Source organism: Laccaria bicolor, genomic scaffold, assembly GCF_000143565.1.
Source record: "Laccaria bicolor S238N-H82 LACBIscaffold_34 genomic scaffold, whole genome shotgun sequence".
Lineage (NCBI taxonomy): Eukaryota > Fungi > Basidiomycota > Agaricomycetes > Agaricales > Hydnangiaceae > Laccaria > Laccaria bicolor.
The window spans coordinates 378,441-401,507 of record NW_001889905.1 but is presented as its reverse complement, the minus strand read 5'-3'; the positions used below and the strand labels follow the sequence as shown (position 1 = coordinate 401,507).

Below are 23,067 nucleotides of genomic sequence, written 5' to 3'. Positions count from 1 at the left end.
CCAATGCACTGCATAATTGTGTCTTCGACGATGCTATGAGGCGGACAAGCCGCGTCTGGGTCTGGGTCGACGTAACGCCCTGAAGGAGGAAACGCATACGTCAGAAATCAAAATCCTGCCATCAAGTTTCGGCCAACGATAGTACCGTGGTAAACAGCAAGATTCACGAGAGACCACTGCTTCAGGTGTCGGAGATTTATCAAGTCAGATACGAATGTAAGCTGTTCCAAAGTCGTCAGTGTGAAAACGAAAAGCGTGAAAAATAAAAATAAAAATGGCTACTGACGCCGTTCCATCCGTCCTCCGCAAAAACAACGGAGAGCGAAAGAAGCCCTGGGAGAGTGGTGGCCAGAAGTCCGATAAGGTCTGCGCTCATATCCAGAACTTCGATGTGGAGAGACTTGAGAGAATAATCACGGTGGGAGAACAACTGGGCTACGGCTTTGACCTCGTCAAATTTGAGATATCTGTTTATGAGACTAAGCCGGGTTAAGGTGTCCCTGGAGCGGTGGAGAAGAGGAAGGATCTTCTCGACGTTGTGACAATGCAACGTTAACGACTCAAGCCCATAAAGCGCCCTGACGTTATATAGGAGCAATTCTTTCGTAGGGCCCCAAGATATTTGCAAATTTTCTAGACTCATATTCCTTGTGGAGAAGGGGATGAGGTTTGTAGGCCAGTTTGGCTTCAACTCGACGTTAAGGAGGGTAGTTGAGTGGGTGGTCAGTAGGTTGATGAGGCCAGAGGGGTCGGATAAGTGTGTATTGTCGAACCAGATCCGCGCGGAGATGCTGCGTAAGCGGGGGAAAGACCCTAGTGCTTGGAAGAACGCGGATAGGTCGACTTGGGCGGAGGATGAGATGGTCAGTGAACGGAGAACGGAACGTCGAATGTCGAGGAAGGGAACAATGGTATTTAAGAGCCCTTGAGCTTGTGCAACTTTGCAGGCATCTGCGTCGGCCTGCGAGGCTCCCACAGCAGGCGTATAGTCGAAATGGAAGTCCAACTCGTCCAGGTGTTCCTCGAAATCCGTGATGGCGAGTATTTCCTGGAACTTGAGTATTTCCGCACGCAAAACGAGTTTACGGAGGCTACCCCCGAAAGCCTTGCGAGCGGAAGAGAGAAACTTGCTGGTATCCTTGTTCAAGGGGAGATCCCCCCATTCGAAGTTGCATTCCATTACATTCACCATGCCTGTCACAGCTTTGATCATGGCTTTCATTATTTCCTTGGAAGAGATATCATGGATTGGTACGAGTTGTCCCTTGACAAAGGTGCGGTCGTACAGCCCTTGATGGCGTTGCCGCACTGGTGTGATGGTAGAGAAAAGGGCGGACGTCCATTTGGCTGTTTTGCCGCTAAGTGAGTTAGAGGATTTGCGGAAGAGGGCGTCACGTTTCAAGAGATAGTTGATGAACCAGGCTCGGATGTGCAGCCGTTTGACGTGGCTGGCTATTAGAGGTTCTCTGCGGAAAAACGTTCAGCACAGAAGGTATTGTGGAAGAGAAGAGTCAAACTGGAGACGTGCGAGCATCCGAGCCATTGGTTTGTCCAGCTTCACCCATCGCACCTCACGATACCTCTCGCCCAGAACTATGTTGAACAGCGCGCTATTCACGGAGATAAGGTCCTGGAAAGTCTTCGGATAGTTGTGCAGGACCAAGTCGGCTATGATTCGCCAGATGTCAATTGGGACGTCGTTGGCAATCGTTCGCATGATCGGACGAGGGTTAGTCGGCGACGTGGGGTATGAACTTCAAATTGGGCAAGGAAGGTGGAAGAAGGAAACCAAGATCGGTTTACCGTTGCCCTCAGTGACTCCGGGAGCCTCATGATCTGGTGCCACAGCCCCAGCCCTTAAGTATCCTAGTCGTCCCTGAGGCCTTAGGGATGGACAAGTCTGAACAGTGTCTGAACGTAGAGTTATATATTATAAAGTCCACGGCCACTTTGACGTCTATTCAGTAGAACATGATATTGCGCTGACTGCAAATGTTCAAGTAAATCTTTAGAGCAAGATAATATAGTTTGATAGCTTTTCTACAGGGAACAAGCACTATAATATATACAAGGCCAGCAGGCGACAAGAAGAACGGAACCTCGAAAATTTACATACACCCTACTCGACCTTCATGACAGAATCAATACGCGCCGCTTGAATCCGTTTTCTGAGACTAATCCAGGTTGGGAAACCTAATACCAGTGTTGTTATGACATACTGCGCCTATTGACAGGGAACATGAATCACACACAGCGAAAAGAAAGATGAAGAACAACGTACCCCGACAAGGAAGCCAGTAGAATGCTTCCGACATAACGAGAAAGTGTACAGGCTTTCCAGAGAATGAGCAAGAACGATGAACCCTACGGAAAGTTGCACAGGGCGGAAGCCAACGTATGAACGAACAAAATTGGCAGGGATAAAGAATGGTGAAGCTGAGTTGAAGGGTGCCAGATAGGTATACCACATGAAGGCCATGAGGGCAGAAGCGACCGCGATACCTTCGGGAAGTTTGAACGTAGTAATTTTTGGGGCTTTTATCTGGGGAGCGGTAAATACCAATCAATTCCCGTCATATTTGAAAAAATTGACACGACTAACCATCCCAAGGCCCTCCTGTGACAAAGCTTTCATTTCGAGGAGCCGCGGCTTGACTTCCTCGTACCCTGACAGAGGTGGCTCAATGGCTACACGAACCTCCTTCTTCGACCCAGACTTCAGAGTGCATGTCAGCGTCATGCTCTGGTTCGAAATGTTAGTGATCATTTTTTTTTTCGAGTTGAACAACGTAAAGCGCTCACGTTGGAGTCGATGGCTGTCATCTCCGCACTCGATATCGCCTCCTTCACTTTCCCGTACCATTTCGCATAGGCAACCAGAGTGTCCGGGTGGTTCGACATGTACATCCTCAAAAACCCCGACTTGTCGGCAACTGGGTCGGCCATTATGATAGAGTGAAGCTGCGATGCTGGGTTAAGTGGGTGCCTTCGCAAAGGGTAGTATAGCCTTGCACACAAACGTGGAGCCTCGTGAGTGGCTGTCTGTGGCTGTCGCTGCCGGCTGCTCGAGGTACTTAGGTGACACGAGGTAGACCATCCATAATATAGCACGTGATCTTCGCTTTCTTTTGGCTTGAGGCTTCCATCTTTCAACCTGGTGTTATGCCACCGGTGGTAGCTTTTACAGTTTGGGGAGTGCTAATCTGGCCAACGTCCCCCTTGTAGCACCTTGTAACGATCTTATGATTAGTCCTTAGCTAGTGAGGTCGCTATTTCGGTAGTTACCTGAGTTGCTTATGCAGCGTAGTTAGCTAATAAATCTAATATAATAAACGACATCGGTCTTTGAGAAAACTCTCACGGGGGCTAAGTGAGCGTTCTGATTGGCTGATCACTCATCAGCACTCAGCGCCCAGCGATCACACTCAGCTCATCATGGATTGCCGCCTCGCCGCCTTCTGTTGCGCCTTGACAGAGCCCATGTTTTACTGCACCCTTCATGCTCAAATGTTCCAACCTTCAACGTCCAATCTTCAAACGGCTAAGAATGTTTAGGCCACTCAAAATTGAAAGTGACTTAGTTCGCATCAGCAAGACCACAAATTGTTTGGCGACGCTTGGTGTGCTTGGTGAGCTTGGGGCGCTTGCCAAACATCCCAAAATCGTACGACCCTCCCAAGCTACGCCGATTTGTGTCACTGACTACGATGGGCCAACGATTGGCCAAGTTTTTAGATCGAAAGCCAAGCACAATTACAATGATTTATTAGATAGTGACATATTACTGTAATTCCATACTTCGTAAGATAGTAGGCCCAAAACATCAGTACCACAAATGCTAAAAAATCCCTCCCAAATACATATTGAAGGTGAGGACCGAGGAGGTGATGGATTGGTAGTGGTGGTAGGTCCATCTGGAATGTAAACCTGAACCCGATTGGATTTCCTGTGGACAGAGGGGAGTTGATAAGTGCTAGTGAGCCCTCACTGAGATTTGACTGGAGGGCACTGGGCAGTCTTCCTCCGGGCAAGAAATCAATACCATGGGTGAACTACAGAGCGCGCGCCGCGAACAACAGGACGAATCCTGCTGATGCCCAAGTCTCTCGCGCCGGCCCTCAAGCCATCCGATGATCGATTTGTGATGCGAAGTTTTGCCGCCGTAAACGTCCGGTCATCCGAACACCCTAACATTTTCTTCTTCGATATGCCCTTCGCTTCATGAGAGACTAAACTCATCCTCAATGGTGGCACAGGTCTCCCCATCAGCCCCGTAAGTTCTCCTTCACTTGCCAATTTCTCCATCTTATCTTTTTTTGTCGAAGGATGGCATTCCAAAATCTCTTCTACCACGCAGGTCGAAAATGCTTCGTCCTGGATCTCGACGAGACCCTCGTGCATAGCAGTTTCAAGGTATCATTGTTTTGAATGCCTCCCCTCCTTCTCATCCCTTTTACAGGCAATACAACAAGCAGATTATGTCGTACCCGTCGAAACCGAGTACCAACGTTTGCGTTATCAAACGCCCAGGTGTTCACCCTCTCCCGCCTACCCCTGCCTCGTCGTGAAAGTCTTCCACCGAAATCCGCCTCTCCCCCGAGCCGACGTATCGTCATCGTTCACTTTGAAATTCATTCAATTCGGTCACGCAACTGCATCTTACTTTGCTGCGTTGCTCATGGCAGCTTGTTCTTACCAAGTAGTTGCCGGTGCGTTGCCTGTTCTTTTAGTTGAAGAAAGTACACTGACGCTTAGGGCAATATTACCGCTTGAAGTGCGTCATACAGAATCAACCACGTCAGTGTAAGCCACGAATCACGATCACAGGTTCTGCCAACACTCCAAATTCAATGGCAGGCAGAGCGAATCCGACCATCATGTATAACGTTGCTCGCATTCAAACTGCTACCCACCTCACGACGACTGCCAAAGCGATGGAGGAGATCACTGCTTCGGCTAGAGAGTAAGTTTTCACCTATCTCCTTAGCCTACGTCGTGTTCTGATAAGCGACGCGGATATCTCAGCTGCTGTCAGCACAGCCGGGGATGGGTTGAAGACTGCCACTGAAGGCCTGACTGCCATAGCCGATGCTCTCGGTGCTGGCGAAGCAGCAAATGACGCTGACGAATCAACCTCACAAATGGGTTGATGACTGCAAAGGCGGTCCCTGCTTCGATGCAAACGTACGTTTTGTTTCTATGTTGAATAACCAAGCGAATTTTTCCGCAGGCAGAACCCCACCATCTTGCTCTACTGTATGTTTCCCTTCTTAATTTGCTTGCTCTGCATCCATCTAATTCAATACATATATCGCGTGAATTTTTCCCTGTCTTTCGTCTAGACATCACGTCCCAACCCCGACAACGGGGGAGAACCTGATCAAGGACGAGAAGGGTTTCGCGCGATCTTTGAACCTTGGTGTGTTTTTTTCTCACATCAATCCAGATATTCATCTCATTCTATTTGGATCTAGAACCAAGAGAGGCACTTCTGGTGCAGGAAGGGTTGCACCGTTGTAGATACTGTAGTCTACACTTGAGCAGCCCTGTACTAATAGTAGCCCAAATATATCAACAATCGTGCGAGCAGAGTTGAATCGGTGTCGCTTGGGAGCTACTTGGCCGATTTTGCGCCAGCTCATATCCGGCCTCTTTTTTCGGACGACCCGGCGGGCTTGGCCAAGCGTCCCGAGTGATTTGCAATCTTGCTGATGCGGATGGCCGAGCTGTCATGTTTTCCAGGGATTTCAACAATTTTCTGAGCCATCAGTGGGATGCGGCACCTTCACCATCGTCCGCCAGAGCCAGACCCTTGGCTTCACTGTCTACTCCACTTTTCGTAGTCCCTCCTTTCATCATATGTGCGCCTACTTAGTTATGAGAGCTTCCTCGGTACTGACCAGAAACTTCCTAGGTCGCAAAATATGCTCAACACAGTAGTCATATCAAATTGAACAGCAATTGGAATGTAGTTAATTCCTCTCAGCCCTCAAAACAACTGCCAGGACTTCCAGATTGATCCCTGCCAATGTGCTTACGTTCACCGGTTCACAAGGAGTCTGAAACTTTCAAACTCGATGTCGAACATTACATCTTCGCCTTCAGAGACTTGAACAATTCAAACTCCAAACCCACTGGCATCAAACCTATCGCATCGTTTACTTGCGAATTTTCGTCACGCTACCAGAATCGCAAGAGACCTGTGCCTTTTGATCGTCGATATGTCTCCATTTCTGGCTTCCTCACAAACGTTATGCATAAACCAAATTCTGAAGACATCGTTGAGTGTTTTACGGTCTCAATTGATCATATTGCATTCTTGGGGCAGCAAGGTACTTCTACAGCTATTCCGAATACATTGGATAGTAAGTGCTATTTACCCGCCCAATTTTCCGGTCTCATTGATGTTCTTGTGATGTTCCCTTAGGTCCCTATAAGACGCCGCGTCGTGGAAAAAGCCTGATCGACTACAAATGTGCCAGTAGTCCATCTACACCAATTACAACTACCATCGTTTCACCAGTTTCACCTACCATGCCAGCCACTCCGACTCCAGCTCAAGGCCCTCCTTGGAAGCACCAACGCGTCGAAGCAGATCAATCCTCTGACTCGAACTCAGGTGATATACATGTGCCAGAGGAATGACCTGGACGTTTTTTGTAAACTTAGATTATGCAATGTCAAAGATTCATTTGCCTATATTCAGACGGAGTCTGACTCCGTGCGAAGCACGGGTAACATGCTAGTGATTCTAATTCTAATCCATGTTCCACTCAGTTCCTCCTTGGGCCAGGTTTTCTTGGTTTGGACACGAAACCAGAACACAGAACCTTCAAAAACAACTGGCGTCTGCCGAATATTCAGCATGGATTGCAGAGTTAGTAAGCAGATGATTCTTTTGCCACCCACCATCATAGTGGTCCGTCAAGTCGTTACACAGAATTCGGATTAAGAACGCAATGCAGAGGCGCCCATTGGCTGCCAGTGACTTTGCACGTTCATAGCAGCTGCCCTTTTTCCAAGAAACTTCTACTCAACACCGCCAATCACCAAGGTCAAACATTGGCCGCCACAAGGGTCACTAGCTTCGCTATGGAAAAGTTTCCACGACAAGTAAATCGCAATCCCCTTCAAATTCTACTATCCATGAGGCCATTCTTTCGCGGTAGAAGACCCCGAAATCACGCCTTATCCTTGGAAACCACCATTTTACCAAACCACGCTCCCTCTCTCTGTCACCTCTCGAACTCGCTGCCACTGTCAGTATACATCAACATCTCATTTTCCACGGGTTTCTTGACCTTACAGTGTCTTGCATAATGCTTTGCAGCACGAATTTTTTCAAATTGTATTTAATTATGTTTGTAATGACCCTGAAATGTCACAACCAAGCAACAACCAAGGCCCAACGAAATGATCCCTGTCCGGAATAGGCCTGAGTGTGACATCTCAGGTCCAGTTTCAACACAGCCAAATACAATTCAAAAAAATTCACACTGCAAAGCATTATGCAAGGCACTGTAGCAACCTGCGAAGACCGCTACCAAATTTAAATTGCGAATGAGAAATACATCCAATTTGTTTGGCGACAAACTCGGAGGAAAAAAGAATCGGTATCCTAAGCGCTCACTGTGCTAAAAGAGAAATCTGGGGTGTTATATTGTTTAATTCCCTCTCCCGACGGACGTTGGTTGAAGACAACCCCGGCACTTCTGTTTGGAATCTGAATTTCCGTCAGCCCATCCGACCAGGGCACGCGCTCTTTCGACATGACAGCACGTATGTGAAGAAGCACCCTGCTCGCAAGCATTGAATGTAAAACTCTTTCCACACTAAGAGACGTGTTCAGCGAGGAGAAGCGTGCAATGACCGGCCGACTTACGCCGCTAGGAGATTAACGTAGTTGATCTAGAAATAACTCAGTGAATTTTAAACGGCACAAAGACTAACGTGGCTTGCCGGAAGGGTATTGACCACCGCAACATTGATGATCGACAACGCTGGTACCGGGGTGAGCTTTGTAAATACCCAAGATTGTTGAGACCCTTACCAAAGAGGTAGATATACGTGAGGATACCTAGTTGTTGTTAGAAAGCATTATCACGAGCGCTCGAAAAGTACCTTCTCGGTAAATCACGTTACGAAGTCCAGCATCTCCTCCTATTCGATCTGAATATGCGTGAACTTAAGCCCTAAAAGTAGCCATTGGGAACGAACAAGCAGAGATCCCTGCAACAATCATCAAAACCATGATTCCTGCGCAAATTTAGCACAAGTTCCCCTCATACAATAAGGAACTCGTACCAGCTTCGAAAGCCGTCAAAATAACCCAACACAAGTAAAGTATATGGTTTGCTCCGCTAACAAAGCATCCAGGAAATTCCGGATAAGGTTTTGGACTCACTACCGCAATGAGATGTCGTCGTAAAGTTAACGGGAAGACGTGCTCACGTTTTAAATCCTTGAGGAAAAGCGCCATGACGGCAGTGCAGCCCGCATATGTAGCCACAATAAAAAAGAGAAGGTTGTACCCCAAAATCCTCTCTCGTTTCCACACCGCCCATGCTCGCAAAGTTAGAATCACTGAAGTTCTTCAGCCTTTTTAAAGAGTCGCATGGAGGGGAAACGCACCTTCGGAAAGGAGGAACCCCGTGATGATCAGGTCTAAAAACGCGGAATTAAATCACTTCGTCCTGCGAACTCGAAATGTCTGATTGAACCACACGTACACCCACGGAAGCTGTAAAGGAAATAGCAAGTTGATGGACTGATATCTGCCGCAAGTTGATCTACAGCGAAATGGTCGTAAGTGCAGCTTTAAAAAGGAAACCCGGTTCGCTTACGGACGAGGCAGAGGGATACTGTGTCAAGAAAAGGCAGGTATCTTTGAACAAGAAAAAGCACCTTCATGGCGCCCCATTTTGACGGCCATACCAATTCTACCTCCAAGTCAAGCGTGAGGAAGTAGTCGTATATGTAGAGCGCTGAGCCAACGACTGTTTGGACACGACTTAGGTGGTATGACAGATCACGTAAAGGATCTGAGCGCACCATCAAACGCCTTTGGACGTGCCAAGTCAATGGCGGTGTATTGATACATGGAGAACGCGACGCACCGTCACTATCATCACCGAGGACACATAGTCCTGCAGTTCATGAAGCTGCTCGATAATCTGCGCAATAGTAAGACCGCTCATTTGTGTTAACGTTGTTGGAGGGCAAGGAAACCGTTTCCTGGATAGGGATGAGACTTTTATAGCGCATGGTGGCATAAAGGGGCCCCCATGCTCTAGAATTCCAAGTCCAACAGGGGGTAGCGGTGGCGCGTTCGGTAAACATATGATATTACCGTGCTGATGGACCTTTTGGTAAATTTCAGTCTGCATCTCTAAGTATATCTTTTGAAATTCGTCGTGATCGTGATATGCGTTGATTGAGATCTATTGGTACCGTTCATTTAAGTAGAAGCTTTCAAATTATTTTTAAGTTCCAGTGGTGACAGAGGGTGACAGTCGCTTTTGAATCAGGCGGGGTGGTGGTCGAACGCGTTGGCGTGCACCAGGTAACGACTTCTGGAGTGCAGCTGCAAGTTCAAAGAGAGTTTCATATGTCGTTGTTAGAACTGGACTCACGCGGTGCATGCAGGTCTTGCCATCTATCCATTTCGGTGATTATGAAAGTCGATAGACAGGAACGTCGGCGTCAGCAAGTATCCAGCCTTTTCGCTCGGCAGAGGCTTGAACGATTAAAAAATTTCCAACAGCCGAGGCTAGAGGCTAGGTTCATATGATCGTGAACCAAGGTACGACTTCACATCATATCGAAGCTGTCTAGGAGAGACTAGAGGCTAGGGCTCAAGGCTTTCTAAAATTTCCATTCCATGTCAATGCTGTCGAGAGTGACGACAATTCACAGGTGGGGAAATATGAATACTTACGCGAGAAAGCTTCCTTGGCTGTCGAGAGGCACTGGCAGCCGAATTTCCAAGTGATAACAAGAAAGAAGGGCACGTGCGCGTCTTGTTTGGCGGCGACCTCGATCCCAAAATTTGTCGGTAACCTACGCGATTTTATTCGTGACCGCCGTGAGGCATGCTACGAAAGCCCCGTTGGAAACGCATCTGTCGTAGCCTGTCTAGGTTCTACTCTTCGACCGTCTCGTATGATGGTGAGTGATTTTGTTGTAATACTTCATGAAATAACATTTCGCCCTCAGTTTGTGTCATTGGGGGAGGACACGCAGGGTGTGAAGCTGCTGCTGGGGCCGCAAGAACTGGCACGCGAACAGTGTTGTTGACCCAGAAGTTGGAAACAATCGGAGAACTTTCATGCAATCCGTCGATCGGTGGTGTTGGCAAGGGGACCTTGGTTCGTGAGGTAGATGCTTTGGGAGGAATTATGGGTGGAGTGGTAGGTATGTGGGTAACAAGACTTGTTTCTTGACTCCATTCTCATCTTCGAGCTAGATAAGGCTGGAATTCAGTTCCAAATCTTGAACAGAACCAAAGGGGCTGCTGTTTGGGTGAGGCCCAACGCCTGCATACTTCACATGTTTCTTACTCGTGTTTAGGGACCTCGAGCTCAAATAGATCGCAAATTATACAAGAAAAACATACAGAACGTCCTTCACAACTATCCGAATCTAGATATACGCGCCGGAAGTGTCTTTGACATCGTCATTGACCAGTCAGATAATACCTTAGGTCGGTGGGGGAAGATATCTGGCGTTAAGCTTGGTACGCATGTCGCAACACAAATTATACTTCGTTTAAAGCCCCCTTTACAGAGACAGGGGAGATCATACCTTGCTCGCAAGTCGTAATATGTACTGGGACTTTCTTATCCGGAGAAATCCATATCGGTCAGTCATTTTGCCCTTTTTGGCTACTTCCCAGTCCTCACCCGCTCCTCAGGTCTCAATCGATTTCCTGCCGGACGGCTGGGGGAAGCTCCCTCTATCGGCCTCTCCGCTTCTCTCAATGCAGCTGGGTTTAAGCTCGGCCGGCTGCAAACGGGCACTCCTGCGAGGCTCGATATCAGCACCATTGATTTCGGTGGTTTGGAACGACAAGATGGGGATGTTGTACCCTCGCCATTTAGTTTTATGAATCGCACTGTTGCCAACGCCGTCCGTTCCATCCCTCCCTTCGAAGTTTGTGAAAAAATTGATGGAAAGCTAAGGATAACCAAGTCTATTGTTACAAAACTGCGACGACTCCAGAAACACACCAGATCATTAAAGACAACATTCACCTCAGTGTTCATATTCAAGAGACAAGGAAGGGTAAGCTGCTCCGCGCCATCCTCTACCTATACTTACGACCTTTTCACAAGGTCCTCGGTACTGCCCCTCACTCGAAGCCAAGGTTCTTAGGTTCGGTCACAAGGATCACCACACTGTTTGGCTAGAGCCTGAAGGATATGATTCAGGTATTCCCCGCTCATGTCTGCCCTTCCAACCGCTTATGATCAATCATCAGATTTGATATATCCAAACGGAATCTCCTGCAGTATTCCTGAAGAGCTCCAAGAAACGATGATACGGACCATCCCAGGTTTGGAGAATGCCAAGATGGTCAAGCCCGCGTATGGTGTTGAGTATGATTACATTGATCCCAGGGAACTCGGACGTACGTCTAGTCCTCGTGGTTTCCCTCATCGCTCGTGGCTAAAAAGAAGGATGCTTTTAGCAACGCTGGAGACAAACCGCATCAAGGTACTTTGACAGGCAGTCTGCGTTTGTCACCGGTTGACTGCTGATTGCTGCAGGGTCTTTTCCTTGCTGGCCAAATCAACGGTCAGTTTTCAACCCTCCACTATGATCTTTTTCTCATCTTTGTGTAACAGGCACAACGGGATACGAAGAAGCAGCAGCACAGGGTATCGTCGCTGGGATCAACGCCGGACTAGCTGTCCTGAAACGCCCACCACTCGTCCTTACCCGAGCGGATGGCTTCACGGGTGTGATGATTGACGACCTGATCGTTAAGGGAGCGGAGGAACCATGTTAGTATTTCTCTTCCACCACCTTTTTCGGGCCTCATTTTGTTTGTTGTAGACCGCATGTTCACGTCTCGGTCAGAGTATCGAATGACGATCAGAAGCGATAACGCTGATATGCGACTGACTGAGAAAGGTTAGTCCTATAACTCGTTTGTCTGTTGCGCGTTATTTTTACTGGAAATGGTGGATTGTTAGGTCGTGAGGCTGGTGTGATCTCTGACGAAAGGTGGTCTGCCTTTAATGAGACGCGGACGACAATGGCAGACGCGACAAAGAGGCTGAAGTCACTTGTTTTCAGCCCTCAGGTAACGGAGTTTTCTTACAACTCCGTAAACTGTTGTTCATTCTAAGTCTTTTTGCCAGGGCTGGGCCGCGCACGGGGTCAGAGTGCAGCGTGATGGTATCTTGCGCAGGTTTGTCATTTGAACAGTCTTCCATTCTAAAGCTGACTTGAGAGGGATTTCAGTGCTTTCCAAATGTTAAGGTATCCGGGAGTAACGACCGAGTTCCTCAAGGGCGCGGTGCCGGAACTTCGGGACATTCATCCTTCAATTCTTTCGCGCATCGACGTTGAGGGTACGTATCTCCCGAACATTGGCTTGTACAGCGTGAATCTCTCATTTTAGGACAATATGACGCTCATTTAACCCGACAAGAGGCCGACCTCAAGACGTTTATGGAAGACGAGTCTCTCCTGCTTGATCCCAGGATGGAGTATTCAACGGTTCCAGGTTTGAGCTCGGAGGTTGTCGAGAGGCTTTATCGTGTCAAGCCAACGACGATTGTATGTCTCGGCCATTCTCTGCACTTCTCGAGCTGAAAATAGTTTCTTGACATAGGGAGCTGCGAAGAGGATGGAAGGCATGACTCCTACGTCGGTGGTGTACCTTTTGAAGCACGCGAAACGAACCTGGAGGGGCTCGGAAGCCAATGCTGTATAAGGAGGCATGGGGGAATCGGTTCTCCCTCATTCTCCCCTCCAATAGATCCCAGCCATGGCGATCGTGTCAGGCCCCTCACGAGAAGGTGTTATCTGGTCATCTGAAGCTATCCACGCAGATGTAAGGACATAGATTTGTCCACATGTTGTACTCAGAAGAAACATCTTTCGTGATTGCTAATCTGCGACGAAGTTCTCAAATAGCAGCATCTCGGGGCACTGTTCTCCAACGGTTCCCCCCTCCCTCTCTTGGCTCACCGTGCGAGTAACGATGCGATAAGTCGGGCCGAAACGGTCTTTCGACTCAGCCATACCACTGACTGTGATGAGCTCACGAAGGTTCATAGATCTCGCTACGGCAGCTTCTCGTCGCAGAGTCGCGTTGTCTTGTCTGAACACGATCTTAGATTCGATGGCGGAAGGAGCTTGCTATGAGGATGAGTGAGGAGGCAATCCAGAATTGTCCACTCTGGGAGGGTGTGTGTACCTCTGTTATTTCACCACTGGGGTGCGTTTTGCTCCAACTCGTGATACTAATTAATGTTTCGGTCCGCCACAGAGGTGTTGAGTGCACCATTATGAAAAGGACAAGACATGGGCCAGGAGGGGCTGACACAACGATATGACTTCTGGAGACGTTCCCTCTGGTCGTTTAGCAAGTTCCAACGGGATTGCATGGGTGTTCCGTAAGTAGTTGTACTCCGGTAACCTGCCTCTATGCTCCCCGACGTTCCTCTGATCATTTTTTTTTACGAGTAGACCACTAATTCTCGAAGAAGATTATGACCAGCCTGACATTTGCGTCATAGTTCTCACGGGGTGCTCCCCCCTTGTCTCCTCTCCTTGAACTTGGAACCCTACCGCTACGATGCCTCCCACCCCTTCCTTGGTCTCCGACTGCGCCAGTAGTGCGTCACCATCGAGGTGAGTCGTCTTATATTTCTCAGCGATTTCGATGGGCTTCATTGTTTTGTAAAGGGTGGCCAAGTCTGAATCAGCCTCTTTGTTCACTCATAACTTTTAAGTAGGGTCCTTTACCGACATCATTTTTACACGACGAACCCGAATTCCAGTTCCGCGTGGCAAGATGGGCCTCGACACTTCGCACTGTGGAAGAAGACGAGTTTGTAATCCTACCCGCTCTTCCCACTCTCGCCTTCGCTTTCAATCGTATTCTCAAAGCGTCAAATAATCGCTCCAAAGAACATGCTCAGCGTCGTGCCATTGACGACATTATCGAATTAGCTTTTAGTGCGAGGCGTGATCGTCATTGTAATTTTGGGTACGTTTTCTCCCCTCGGGCTTGCATATACCTCCTATAACCTTGCCATTAGAACTGAAGAGGGCTATCGCCTTGTGGGGTCGCCTGGCAATCCGGATGCGGTGTCCGACACCTTGGTGACAATTCCTTCAGTGACCATCGCTGATAAAATAGGAGTGACTCGGCTTTCCTTTCAAACACCATCCACTGCAGAACACCTCTATTGGTCCACTGGCGGGTCGATGGACGGCTTTTCAATCATTGGGTTCCCTGGAGAATTCAAGGCGGATGAGAATCACTCCAATAAGAACCAGGTAATTATGGCGCTTGTCACTGCACAGGCGCAGCGGAAAGCTCTCGAACTCAAGCATTCTATCATCATGGGGGCTATCGCCTCTCGTGGCCACGTGCAAATTCTCTCTTCGTACAGGAAAAGTGAGAACTCGGTATGTTCATAGTGATGTATTAGCTGCCAAAAACTCAAACTTTCTTAGTTCGTTTACATCCACGCGCACAAGCAACTGTTTGATCTGTCCGACCCTAGTCAGCTGATACGTCTGTACGTTTTTTTTTCGAAGCTCGAGAGGGATTTCCAGGGTACCATCGCCTCGGAGCTCCTGACTACAGTAGAAAACGTCGTCGGACAAATGGCGGTAATTCGGGCAACAGTAATGGTAGTCTTATGGATGCGGATGGATTCGATGGTGGTCCTGAAGGTGCGGATGGATTCGATGGTGACCAGTACATGGACATTATAAACTGGCGCGATGAGGTTGTCAAGGACGGGAATGAAGGCAGGGTTGTTTCAGATGAGGACAACGTTCTGGACGTGCCATAGCTACAATCCGAAGGGAGAGTTATCGGGGTTCTTGGGAGTCGCTGTCAAGTCCAGGCATATATCCCACCTCAGCCGCGTGACCCATCCATATCTGCCACTTTCGTCCACGTCCACCGGACCACCCGTCGTCCCTCGTTAGGTTCTCATGTTTCCGCCTTGGGCCATGTGTCCATCCCCCTTCAGTTCTGCGTCTGGTGGCCTCATTTTTTGCCCACGACTAGTTACCCCCTGTTCCAGTTGGGCGCATTGAAGTTGGACTACTTATATCAACGTTCACGTTTAGGGTACTTGTTTCCCTGCTCCCGTCGCTCCTTTTTCATGTTCCTTATTCCTATCATCGTCTACCGCGTCCGTGTATGTACAGTAAGCACGTTAACAAATACAAGTACTTAATGCACGTCGTAGCATCTGTTTCTTGGTGTTAAAGCTTGAAAGCCACCATAACGCAACCATAACCGCGATCCTGTAACGATCCCAAAATTTGGTGGTGGGCAACGCGATTTTACTCGTGACGACCGCCGTACGATGGCCATTGTGAGTAGAGAATTGGCGCGCGAAACTAGCAGTTCAGTCAGGTGACCGTGTTCTGACTCCTCATCCTGATGAAACTTTTCAGATTCTTGCCCTGCTGAACGTGCCTCGGTGGTTGCTAATCTGCGACTATCTGCGACGAAGTGCTCGAGTAGCAGCATCTCTGGGCACTGTTCTCCAACAATTCCCCTTCAGCTTGTTGTACAAGTAACGATGGGATAACTCACGCCAAAACGGTCTTTCGAAAGGAAACTGTTCAGCCATGCCGGCTACCGACTCTGATGAGCTCACCAAAGTTTATAGATCTCGCTACGATAGCTTCTTGTTGGAGAGCGTTGTCTTGTCTGAACACGATCTCGGATCCGACGGCGGAAGGAGCTTGCCAAGACGATGAGTGAGGAGGCAATCCAGAATTGTCCACTCTGCGAGGATTCTTGTAGATTGGTGTGTACCTCTGTTATTTCATCACTGGGGTGCGTTTTGCTCCACAACTCGTGTTTTTCGCGATGCTGATATTCATGTTTTGGTCCGCCACAGAGGTGGTGAGTGCACCGTTATGAACTTGGACAAGACATGGGCCAGGAGGGGCTAGAGACATTCCTTTTGGCCATGCAGCAAGTTCCAACGGGATTGCATGGGTGTTCTGTAACTAGTTATACTCCGGTAAGTTGCCTCTATGCTCTCCGACGTTCCTCTGATCATCATCCTTACTGGCAGACCACCTTGTGAGGCTAATTCTAGAAGAAGACTACTCAGCGTACGACCAGCCTTCCCCTCGCATAACACAAGCCTCGTTGCTGTCCATAATGTGAACGTTTTTGCCGAGGTGCGTAATTTTCATGACCGATTGGTTTATTCTTGTACTAAAGTTCAAGTATTAGAACGCTTACATCAAACTGCAACATCCTCGTGCCCTGCTCTCGGTAACTTGATTGCCATGGCCATGCAGTAAGCCTCATGGTCGCTTCTCGGAGTTCTGAAGACTTCCACTGATTTGTATGTAAAGTCCGTTCCTAGGAGCCTGTACCGGTATTCAAGAGCTTATTCACGAATACAATTATAGTGTTCCTACCCCTCCAATTCCAATGGGATTAGGCGGAAACCATCTTGTTAGGTGGATACATTGGCAAAATTTCCAACCCGACTGAACTGCAGCACGTATCCAAGAAGGGTCACGTATGGGTGCATCTTCAGAGGTGGTCGCTAGTCCACTGGCAAGTCATGTACTCTTTGATCAATATCAGGATGCTATCCGATCTCAAAACTTGTGGCTGTGCTGCTACATTATATGCCTCGAGGCTAATTCGTTCCGTCCATGTAAACGACGCTTTACATGAGCTGCAAGGTTAGACGTTCCTCGATCTTTTCCAAAAAAGGGTGTGGACGCTGACTTTTCCCTAGATCTTTCTCTGCCTTTTACCCGCTAGCTTGCAACGAGGTTTTCGTTTTGAAGTGCTTATCATTGCGTTTTGGAATGATGGGTAACGGACCACGACACGAATAACGCCCATCCCTCAACATAGCTTTTTGTTCCGTTCCGCGTCTTAATAAACTTTGTACTCGCAGTCAAACCTGCAAGATCCACCACGAATTCTGTATCAACCTTCCTAGCACTCCGGATGCTTCCTCAACTCAATGCCGCAGGCTTGGCTCGAACAACACGCAAGACTATGGAGCGTCTAGCTCCTTTCTCCCAGATGCGCCTGCTCTCGTATGTTTCCCTCTTGGTCAGACTCGTCCTTCGTTTTACTCACCGCCCACCATTAACTAGGTCATCCTCCGATTCAGAAGCACCTCCTTCAGGTGCAGCTCTGATTACATCCAAAATCACCTCCAAGATCCTAGCGTATATCCAACTTCTTGATTCAAGCATGCTCGCAGGACAGATCGCATTTCACCTCGCCAGTGAAGGCCTAGTGCTTTCCACGTCCCACCAGGAACAAGATGAGTGGGAAGTTGATTCTGAGGGGACAATTGAGCGTATGCAAGCCAAAGCCGAGCAAGGGCTGGAGGAGGCGCAGAAAGTAGAAAGGGTCATGAGAGATGTGCGGCAGGAGTTTTATAAGGTTAGCTCAGTGTTTCACCTCATTGTCGTTGACGATTAATATGAGCTTGTTAGATTGCCGCTTCTACGAAAGACAATACCACTATTGTCCTCCTCCCACCTGACCCGGCGCATCGTAAGTGCCATTCCCTTCGTTACATCCTCACCTCTCAAGTATTAATGTACTTCATTCCTTCACAGCCCCAACCCTCCGAAAGGCTTTGAAAGACATCGGAACCGACCTCGTTGCAAATCTTAACCTTTTGTCTGAGTTTTCACAGCGGGCGTCGGAATCAGCAGCCTGGTGGTTGTGGGTGCGAGACGACCTCGTTTCAACAAACTCCGAGCTTCTCTCTTCAGCGGCGCAGTGGGCGACAATCAAGAATGAATGGCAGGAATACTATAACATTGTTTGTGATTCCCCGCTGTTTCTTGCCTCTCTGCCCGCTTACATGTAAAATGTAGATTAACTCCGTGCACTGTCGCTTTCCAGATCTCCTGTCCTCTTCACGCCTGGCGTGGCAATCAGTAGCTGTGAAAACAAGAGATGCCTCGCCTTTGGCGTCTGCTGCTGCCAGCTCGAGAACCCTATCTGCGGGGCCTCACGCGCCGAAAGTGACGAGGAGACCTTCTGTAGAGCTGAAGACGCTCTTTCGCAGGCTGATTCCTGGTCAAAGCCATGAGAAGGAAACCAGGGTCGATGAGAGGGGGGAGGTGCAATCAAGGAGGAATGGTCACATGCCGAAATTCCTCGTCGATGGGTTTCGACAGTTAGGGTGCCATGGTTGTATTATCATCTAGGACTTCCGGAATCCGTATCTCTTACATCAATCCCCCTCTAATTACTAACATTATGACTGCAAGTAAATTTATAGCCCTTCTTAGGACAAACAAATGCTGGCGCTGCACACTTGCGGCTTCCTCCTCGATACTCATTACCTGTGGAACTTGTAGGAACATCGCTATGGTTTAGCCGCGACCAAACTAAGTATTTTCAATCCTCAAAGAGGTAGCCCGCTTTTTATCTTTGCACTTGACTTCCAAAAGAAACGGGAAGGTGTAGGTAGCGCAAAAACCTACTTACGAACCAATAGAAAGCTAGCTTTGGTCGCCAAGTCGACTTCAACTCTTGTCCATGAGCATCGCCCACATTCCTGAATGGTGGTTAGTAAGTATAGTGGATATTCAAATTTTTTATCGTGAAAGAGAACGTTGATGACAAAGCATCGATCAACTTCATACGGACCACCAGCTAAGCGCATAAAATCGCGCCCTTTGTATGTTTTTTCTTCCAAGTCTTGCACGAGTCATTCACTGTGATCTTGAGTGTTGACTTTAGCAGTAGCGCCCAAGTACCAACCCCGTTAGCGCCGTTCAAGCCTGGTCATTCAAGAATTCCGCCGGACCTACACGGGCACGCTGGATGATTGAAAGTTCCGTTTACCCTAGCCAACTGGCGGAGGACATCATCATCGATTCTCATCACCCCAGTTAGTATTGTTCAGTGTCCATAACAGGCCGCGTGTTCTGTATAATTAGAACGCTAAAAACCTTCAAGTTTATAGTGGCCGTGTGTAGATCAAGCAATGATCCTGTAGAAAAACCACCTGATCGCTTGAAATGGGAACCTCAAAGGTGGGGGCAGGTCTTTCTAATCAAATGCTGACCACTTGTAGCGGCACGCCTTCTCTGCGATCAGAAGGAGGTCCGTAATAGGGCCGGTCATAGTGGAGCATATATATACGTCTACAGCTCCAAGCTGTATCAATGAGCTTCCAGCCCAACGCCTCCATCTGCACCTGAATCGGTCTGCAGTCCTCTGTGTCAGAAATTACCTGGAAACGCAATGTCCCATACCGCTATACGCAACGGGAACAATACACCCGTCGAGGGTAAGTCTTTGCTTAGAACTGTCGATTCAAATGGTTCAATAGGTTACGCTGGTCAAATAGGATCACTGGCTGACCCCCTCAGTCCCACCCACAACCTAAGAGGCCACGGCCGTCCCCATCATCACGGTCATCATTCGCATCGTCAAGCTCACCACACTCATCACCAACCTCATCATCACCATCACCAGGCTCGCCACCCTGCGCCACACTGCCACTCGCGAGGGCAAACCCACTCGCACGTTCAGCATGGTCAGCATGATCAACTGCGGGGCTGCCACGCCCTTTCCAATGTGCATGGACATCCTCGCGCCCATCACCAGCCCCATAGTCATATTCATCACATGCATCCGCACCGTCATGGCGGTGATCACCGAAGTAGGTTGTCCGGGTTGTCGTCCTCTCATCGAGAAAATACAAGTGTGGTAGTTCAGCCATGACGTAGTACGAAGAAATTCAAGTGGCCGTTTTGAATTGTTGAACTTGATTACCCGGTACCTGAGACTAATACAAGTTCTGCTCCGCTCGGTACAGTGTTTTGCATGTGAGATTGGAATCCAAATCTCACGAAAAGTTGTTTGTTCTTGTATTAGTTGTAATGTGTGATGTTGCCTTCATCAGTAACATGGCAAAATAGATTCCGGGTTTTTACTGGTTTTGGAAGTTGCCGGGGTTTCCGGAAACCCGAAAAGGAATGGTCTAAGGGTTTCTCTGGTCAGGGACTAGTGATCGTGTATATATTACGCTATTTGGGCGGCAGGTTTCCATCAAAGGCAACATAGGTTGCCAAGTTTCGATATTTTTCAATGTTTCGAGGTTTTTAGTGGTTTTCGGAGGTTGCCAGGGTTGAGAAACCCGTGGAAACTGATTTGCTCAATTACTGATGTTCCTCGGTGTCACAGCGTTGAACGTTGAACTTCCTCTGCCAGAGCGCTCTTAGTGAAGGTCACGGGTAGCTGATAAAGGATCTAGTCTTCCGACTAGATCCTTATTTCTTCAAGTGGAGGAGTCCCCTCCCTTGGAACTTGGTTGGAACCCGCATTTACGTCGATGATTGAATGTTGATTCTAGTGTTGCCGTCGAATCGAGTGACTTCGAGGTCACCTTGACTCCCCATCAGTCACAGACCACAAGAACAAACAAGTTTTCGTGAGATTTGAATTCTAATCTCACATGCAAAACACTGTAAAGCGTCTCGCCTTTTCCGGCTGGTGAGACAACGGGTAGAGTTTGTGACAATATTGAACTGAGGCGTGACCATGAAACAAATCTATACCGACGAGCGATATTCAATGCGTTTCCGCCAATTCAATCTGCTCTCGCTCTCCTCCCACTTCTACCGACTTGTACACCAGTTCAGAGCCAGCTAATATGTCCTCAGAACCAGCTAATATTTCACAACCATCCAATGATTTCTCCAAGCCAACCAATCTCTTCTCTGAGCCAGCGGATATCTCGTTAAATACACCCGGCACGCCTTCAAACCCAAAACCAGCCGACACCTCTCCAGAGACAGGCCACATAACCACAGAGGCTGCCGAGGCGCGCCCTACCTCGCCAAGTGAGGCCCGCCATCATTCCCGTCCAAAAGGTCGCGACCGCCGCCTCTCCCTCGCCCTATCGCGCCCCTTGACGCGGGACGAAGACGAGTTTGTCAGTTTGCCTGACAATGTCTCCCTTCAAGACCTTGAAGAAAAATTGTCTCGCGATGGGTATCATATCGTTGAGTTTGAGCCTGGCAAGCATGAAGATCCAAGGGAGTGGACGAAGGGGCGTAAATGGTTTGTTTGAACCTTTCTTTGGAGATGAGACGAAGTAACGACGAGGCGAGGTGTAGGTTCATCACCATCGCTGCTTCGTTTCTGTGTCTCGCGGTCGCGATAGGGAGTTCAATTGTTACTGGAGAGTATGTTTCCGTCCTTCTACCGTTCCCTCCGATCCTGAGAAAGAGCGTAGCATAGAGGGCCCCACGCGAGAGCTCCGCATCAGACAAGTAATCACAAACCTCACCGTAACATGTTTCGTCATGGGCTTCGGTATTGGGTTCGTCTTCGTCTTCCTTCCTCCATCACACCTTGATCCCACCCCCACCTCCCCACAGTCCACTCTTCTTGGCGCCGCTCTCGGAGATATTCGGACGCAAACCCATCTATTGTATCTCCATGTTCTTCTACTTCATATTCACCCTTCCTAGCGCCCTAGCCCACGTCGCAGGGACGCTCATCGTCCCACGGATGATCGCAGGCCTCGCAGCTTCCGCTCCCATGTGCAACGTCGGCGGAACGATCGCGGATGTCTGGGAGACGGAAAATCGGGGTGCTCCAATGGGAATTTTCTCGGGGACAATCTTGTACGTCCCTTGTTCCCTTCCCTCTCTTTTCCATCCACTCATCCGCTCCACTTTCACAGCCTAGGCCCCTGCGTTGGGCCCATCATAGGGGGCTGGATCGGTCAACGTGCAGGCTGGCGCTGGATTTATTGGGTCCTGTTTATCTTCGTCGGAGCCACGTTCCTATTCACCCTAGTCATGCCTGAAACCCTGGCCCCAGTTCTGCTCAAGAAGAAAGCCGCAAGGTTGAGAAAGGAGACTGGGGACCCAATGTATCGTACTCTTGAGGAGCTGGAGAAGAAGCCGTTCAAAGAAGTGGTGGTAATCGCGTTGTTGAGGCCATTCATTATGCTCTTCACCGAACCGATCATCATCTGTATGACGGTTTGTACGTGCTTTGCGACTATGGTGTTGAACTGAGCTAATTCGACGAACTTGTGCAGATCTGTCATTCGTATACGCGCTCCTCTACCTCCTTTTCTTCGCCTTCCCTATCGCGTTTGCAGAGATCCGCCATTTCAGCTTGGGGATCACCGGGACTACGTTTGTGAGCATCATGATAGGCATCATCGGCGCCCTCTGCCTTATCCCTGTGCAAGAAATGGTGTACAAACGCGCGACGACGCAAGGGGACTACCCCGAGGCAAGGCTCTTTCCTATGATGTTTGGGGCTCCGTATGTCTTTTCCTTCCTGCCGCCTCATCCTGCCTGACCCTCGAATTCGAAAAAGGATCCTACCAATAGCACTGTTCATATTCGCTTGGACTGGGGCATACGCCCACGTCCACTGGATAGCACCTCTCATCGCAGGGGTCCTCTTCGGGTTCGCCATGCTGGCCCTGTACGTCTCTGCCAACTCATACATCATTGACTCCTACTCCGCGTACGCCGCATCCGCCATCGCGGCCAAGACGTTTTTAAGGTCAGAGGTGGGCGCGGTGGTGCCCGTGTTCGTCACACCGATGTTCCATAACATGAAGTTCCAGTGGGCGGGGTTTTTGTTGGCGATGATTAGCGTGCTTATCGCTCCGATTCCGTACATATTTTTCATGTATGGGGAAAGGGTTAGGAGGAGGAGTAAAAAGGCGACGAAGGCGGTCAAGGGGGGTGGGGAGGGGAGGGAGAAGAAGGGGGAAGTGTGAGGTGTGCGCGGTTGTGGCTGTAAAAGTATGCAGATGTAACACCAAGTTTTTTTTTTGACTTAAAGTAGACCTCTTAATGTGAAGTTTTCCT

At 48.9% G+C, this 23,067-nt stretch overlaps 10 protein-coding genes across 10 annotated transcripts; 7 read left to right on the top strand and 3 right to left on the bottom strand.

The window, feature by feature from the left end:
- Nucleotides 1-107: 107 nt before the first annotated feature.
- On the bottom strand, nucleotides 108-1,717 carry LACBIDRAFT_307264 (uncharacterized protein; the record flags this gene model as incomplete). Its single annotated transcript, XM_001885845.1, has 3 exons — nucleotides 108-221; nucleotides 287-1,466; nucleotides 1,518-1,717. The coding sequence occupies 3 exons, from the start codon at nucleotides 1,715-1,717 to the stop codon at nucleotides 108-110; spliced, it is 1,494 nt and encodes a 497-aa protein (XP_001885880.1).
- A 294-nt stretch (nucleotides 1,718-2,011) lies between these two features.
- On the bottom strand, nucleotides 2,012-3,058 carry LACBIDRAFT_295243 (uncharacterized protein). Its single transcript, XM_001885844.1, has 4 exons — nucleotides 2,803-3,058; nucleotides 2,603-2,743; nucleotides 2,282-2,542; nucleotides 2,012-2,224 (listed from the first exon to the last, which is right to left on the bottom strand). The coding sequence occupies exons 1-4, from the start codon at nucleotides 2,944-2,946 to the stop codon at nucleotides 2,120-2,122; spliced, it is 651 nt and encodes a 216-aa protein (XP_001885879.1). The 5' UTR covers nucleotides 2,947-3,058; the 3' UTR covers nucleotides 2,012-2,119.
- A 489-nt stretch (nucleotides 3,059-3,547) lies between these two features.
- On the top strand, nucleotides 3,548-5,520 carry LACBIDRAFT_331536 (uncharacterized protein; the record flags this gene model as incomplete). Its single annotated transcript, XM_001885924.1, has 10 exons — nucleotides 3,548-3,786; nucleotides 4,257-4,273; nucleotides 4,358-4,413; nucleotides 4,460-4,709; nucleotides 4,756-4,803; nucleotides 4,828-4,963; nucleotides 4,988-5,145; nucleotides 5,235-5,256; nucleotides 5,343-5,419; nucleotides 5,447-5,520. The coding sequence occupies 10 exons, from the start codon at nucleotides 3,548-3,550 to the stop codon at nucleotides 5,518-5,520; spliced, it is 1,077 nt and encodes a 358-aa protein (XP_001885959.1).
- A 508-nt stretch (nucleotides 5,521-6,028) lies between these two features.
- Nucleotides 6,029-7,004, top strand: LACBIDRAFT_331535 (uncharacterized protein; the record flags this gene model as incomplete). The annotated part of the gene is made up of 4 exons (XM_001885923.1): nucleotides 6,029-6,365; nucleotides 6,428-6,619; nucleotides 6,778-6,881; nucleotides 6,918-7,004. The coding sequence occupies 4 exons, from the start codon at nucleotides 6,029-6,031 to the stop codon at nucleotides 7,002-7,004; spliced, it is 720 nt and encodes a 239-aa protein (XP_001885958.1).
- Nucleotides 7,005-7,481: 477 nt separating this feature from the next.
- Nucleotides 7,482-9,220, bottom strand: LACBIDRAFT_295242 (uncharacterized protein; the record flags this gene model as incomplete). The annotated part of the gene is made up of 10 exons (XM_001885843.1): nucleotides 9,117-9,220; nucleotides 9,052-9,061; nucleotides 8,844-8,996; nucleotides 8,730-8,789; nucleotides 8,632-8,664; nucleotides 8,405-8,583; nucleotides 7,951-8,016; nucleotides 7,883-7,908; nucleotides 7,631-7,832; nucleotides 7,482-7,496 (listed from the first exon to the last, which is right to left on the bottom strand). The coding sequence occupies exons 1-10, from the start codon at nucleotides 9,195-9,197 to the stop codon at nucleotides 7,482-7,484; spliced, it is 825 nt and encodes a 274-aa protein (XP_001885878.1). The 5' UTR covers nucleotides 9,198-9,220.
- An 871-nt stretch (nucleotides 9,221-10,091) lies between these two features.
- On the top strand, nucleotides 10,092-12,943 carry LACBIDRAFT_307259 (uncharacterized protein; the record flags this gene model as incomplete). The annotated part of the gene is made up of 18 exons (XM_001885922.1): nucleotides 10,092-10,167; nucleotides 10,216-10,413; nucleotides 10,466-10,521; nucleotides 10,570-10,735; nucleotides 10,786-10,860; nucleotides 10,913-11,127; nucleotides 11,181-11,283; nucleotides 11,334-11,429; nucleotides 11,480-11,629; nucleotides 11,690-11,715; nucleotides 11,769-11,796; nucleotides 11,847-12,005; nucleotides 12,058-12,135; nucleotides 12,198-12,307; nucleotides 12,366-12,415; nucleotides 12,469-12,578; nucleotides 12,629-12,786; nucleotides 12,842-12,943. 18 exons carry the CDS (start codon nucleotides 10,092-10,094, stop codon nucleotides 12,941-12,943), a joined length of 1,956 nt encoding a protein of 651 aa, XP_001885957.1.
- An 867-nt stretch (nucleotides 12,944-13,810) lies between these two features.
- LACBIDRAFT_307258 (uncharacterized protein) lies at nucleotides 13,811-14,961 on the top strand (the record flags this gene model as incomplete). Its single annotated transcript, XM_001885921.1, has 5 exons — nucleotides 13,811-13,866; nucleotides 13,921-13,924; nucleotides 13,971-14,224; nucleotides 14,277-14,649; nucleotides 14,698-14,961. The coding sequence occupies 5 exons, from the start codon at nucleotides 13,811-13,813 to the stop codon at nucleotides 14,959-14,961; spliced, it is 951 nt and encodes a 316-aa protein (XP_001885956.1).
- Nucleotides 14,962-17,191: 2,230 nt separating this feature from the next.
- On the top strand, nucleotides 17,192-18,417 carry LACBIDRAFT_307256 (uncharacterized protein; the record flags this gene model as incomplete). The annotated part of the gene is made up of 5 exons (XM_001885920.1): nucleotides 17,192-17,283; nucleotides 17,344-17,638; nucleotides 17,692-17,752; nucleotides 17,818-18,026; nucleotides 18,082-18,417. The coding sequence occupies 5 exons, from the start codon at nucleotides 17,192-17,194 to the stop codon at nucleotides 18,415-18,417; spliced, it is 993 nt and encodes a 330-aa protein (XP_001885955.1).
- A 976-nt stretch (nucleotides 18,418-19,393) lies between these two features.
- On the top strand, nucleotides 19,394-20,220 carry LACBIDRAFT_307255 (uncharacterized protein). Its single transcript, XM_001885919.1, has 3 exons — nucleotides 19,394-19,508; nucleotides 19,569-20,033; nucleotides 20,099-20,220. The coding sequence occupies exons 1-2, from the start codon at nucleotides 19,463-19,465 to the stop codon at nucleotides 19,943-19,945; spliced, it is 423 nt and encodes a 140-aa protein (XP_001885954.1). The 5' UTR covers nucleotides 19,394-19,462; the 3' UTR covers nucleotides 19,946-20,033; nucleotides 20,099-20,220.
- Nucleotides 20,221-21,310: 1,090 nt separating this feature from the next.
- LACBIDRAFT_253339 (MFS polyamine transporter) lies at nucleotides 21,311-22,976 on the top strand (the record flags this gene model as incomplete). The annotated part of the gene is made up of 6 exons (XM_001885918.1): nucleotides 21,311-21,411; nucleotides 21,462-21,548; nucleotides 21,607-21,855; nucleotides 21,915-22,222; nucleotides 22,278-22,509; nucleotides 22,565-22,976. 6 exons carry the CDS (start codon nucleotides 21,311-21,313, stop codon nucleotides 22,974-22,976), a joined length of 1,389 nt encoding a protein of 462 aa, XP_001885953.1.
- Between the last annotated feature and the right edge of the window lie 91 nt (nucleotides 22,977-23,067).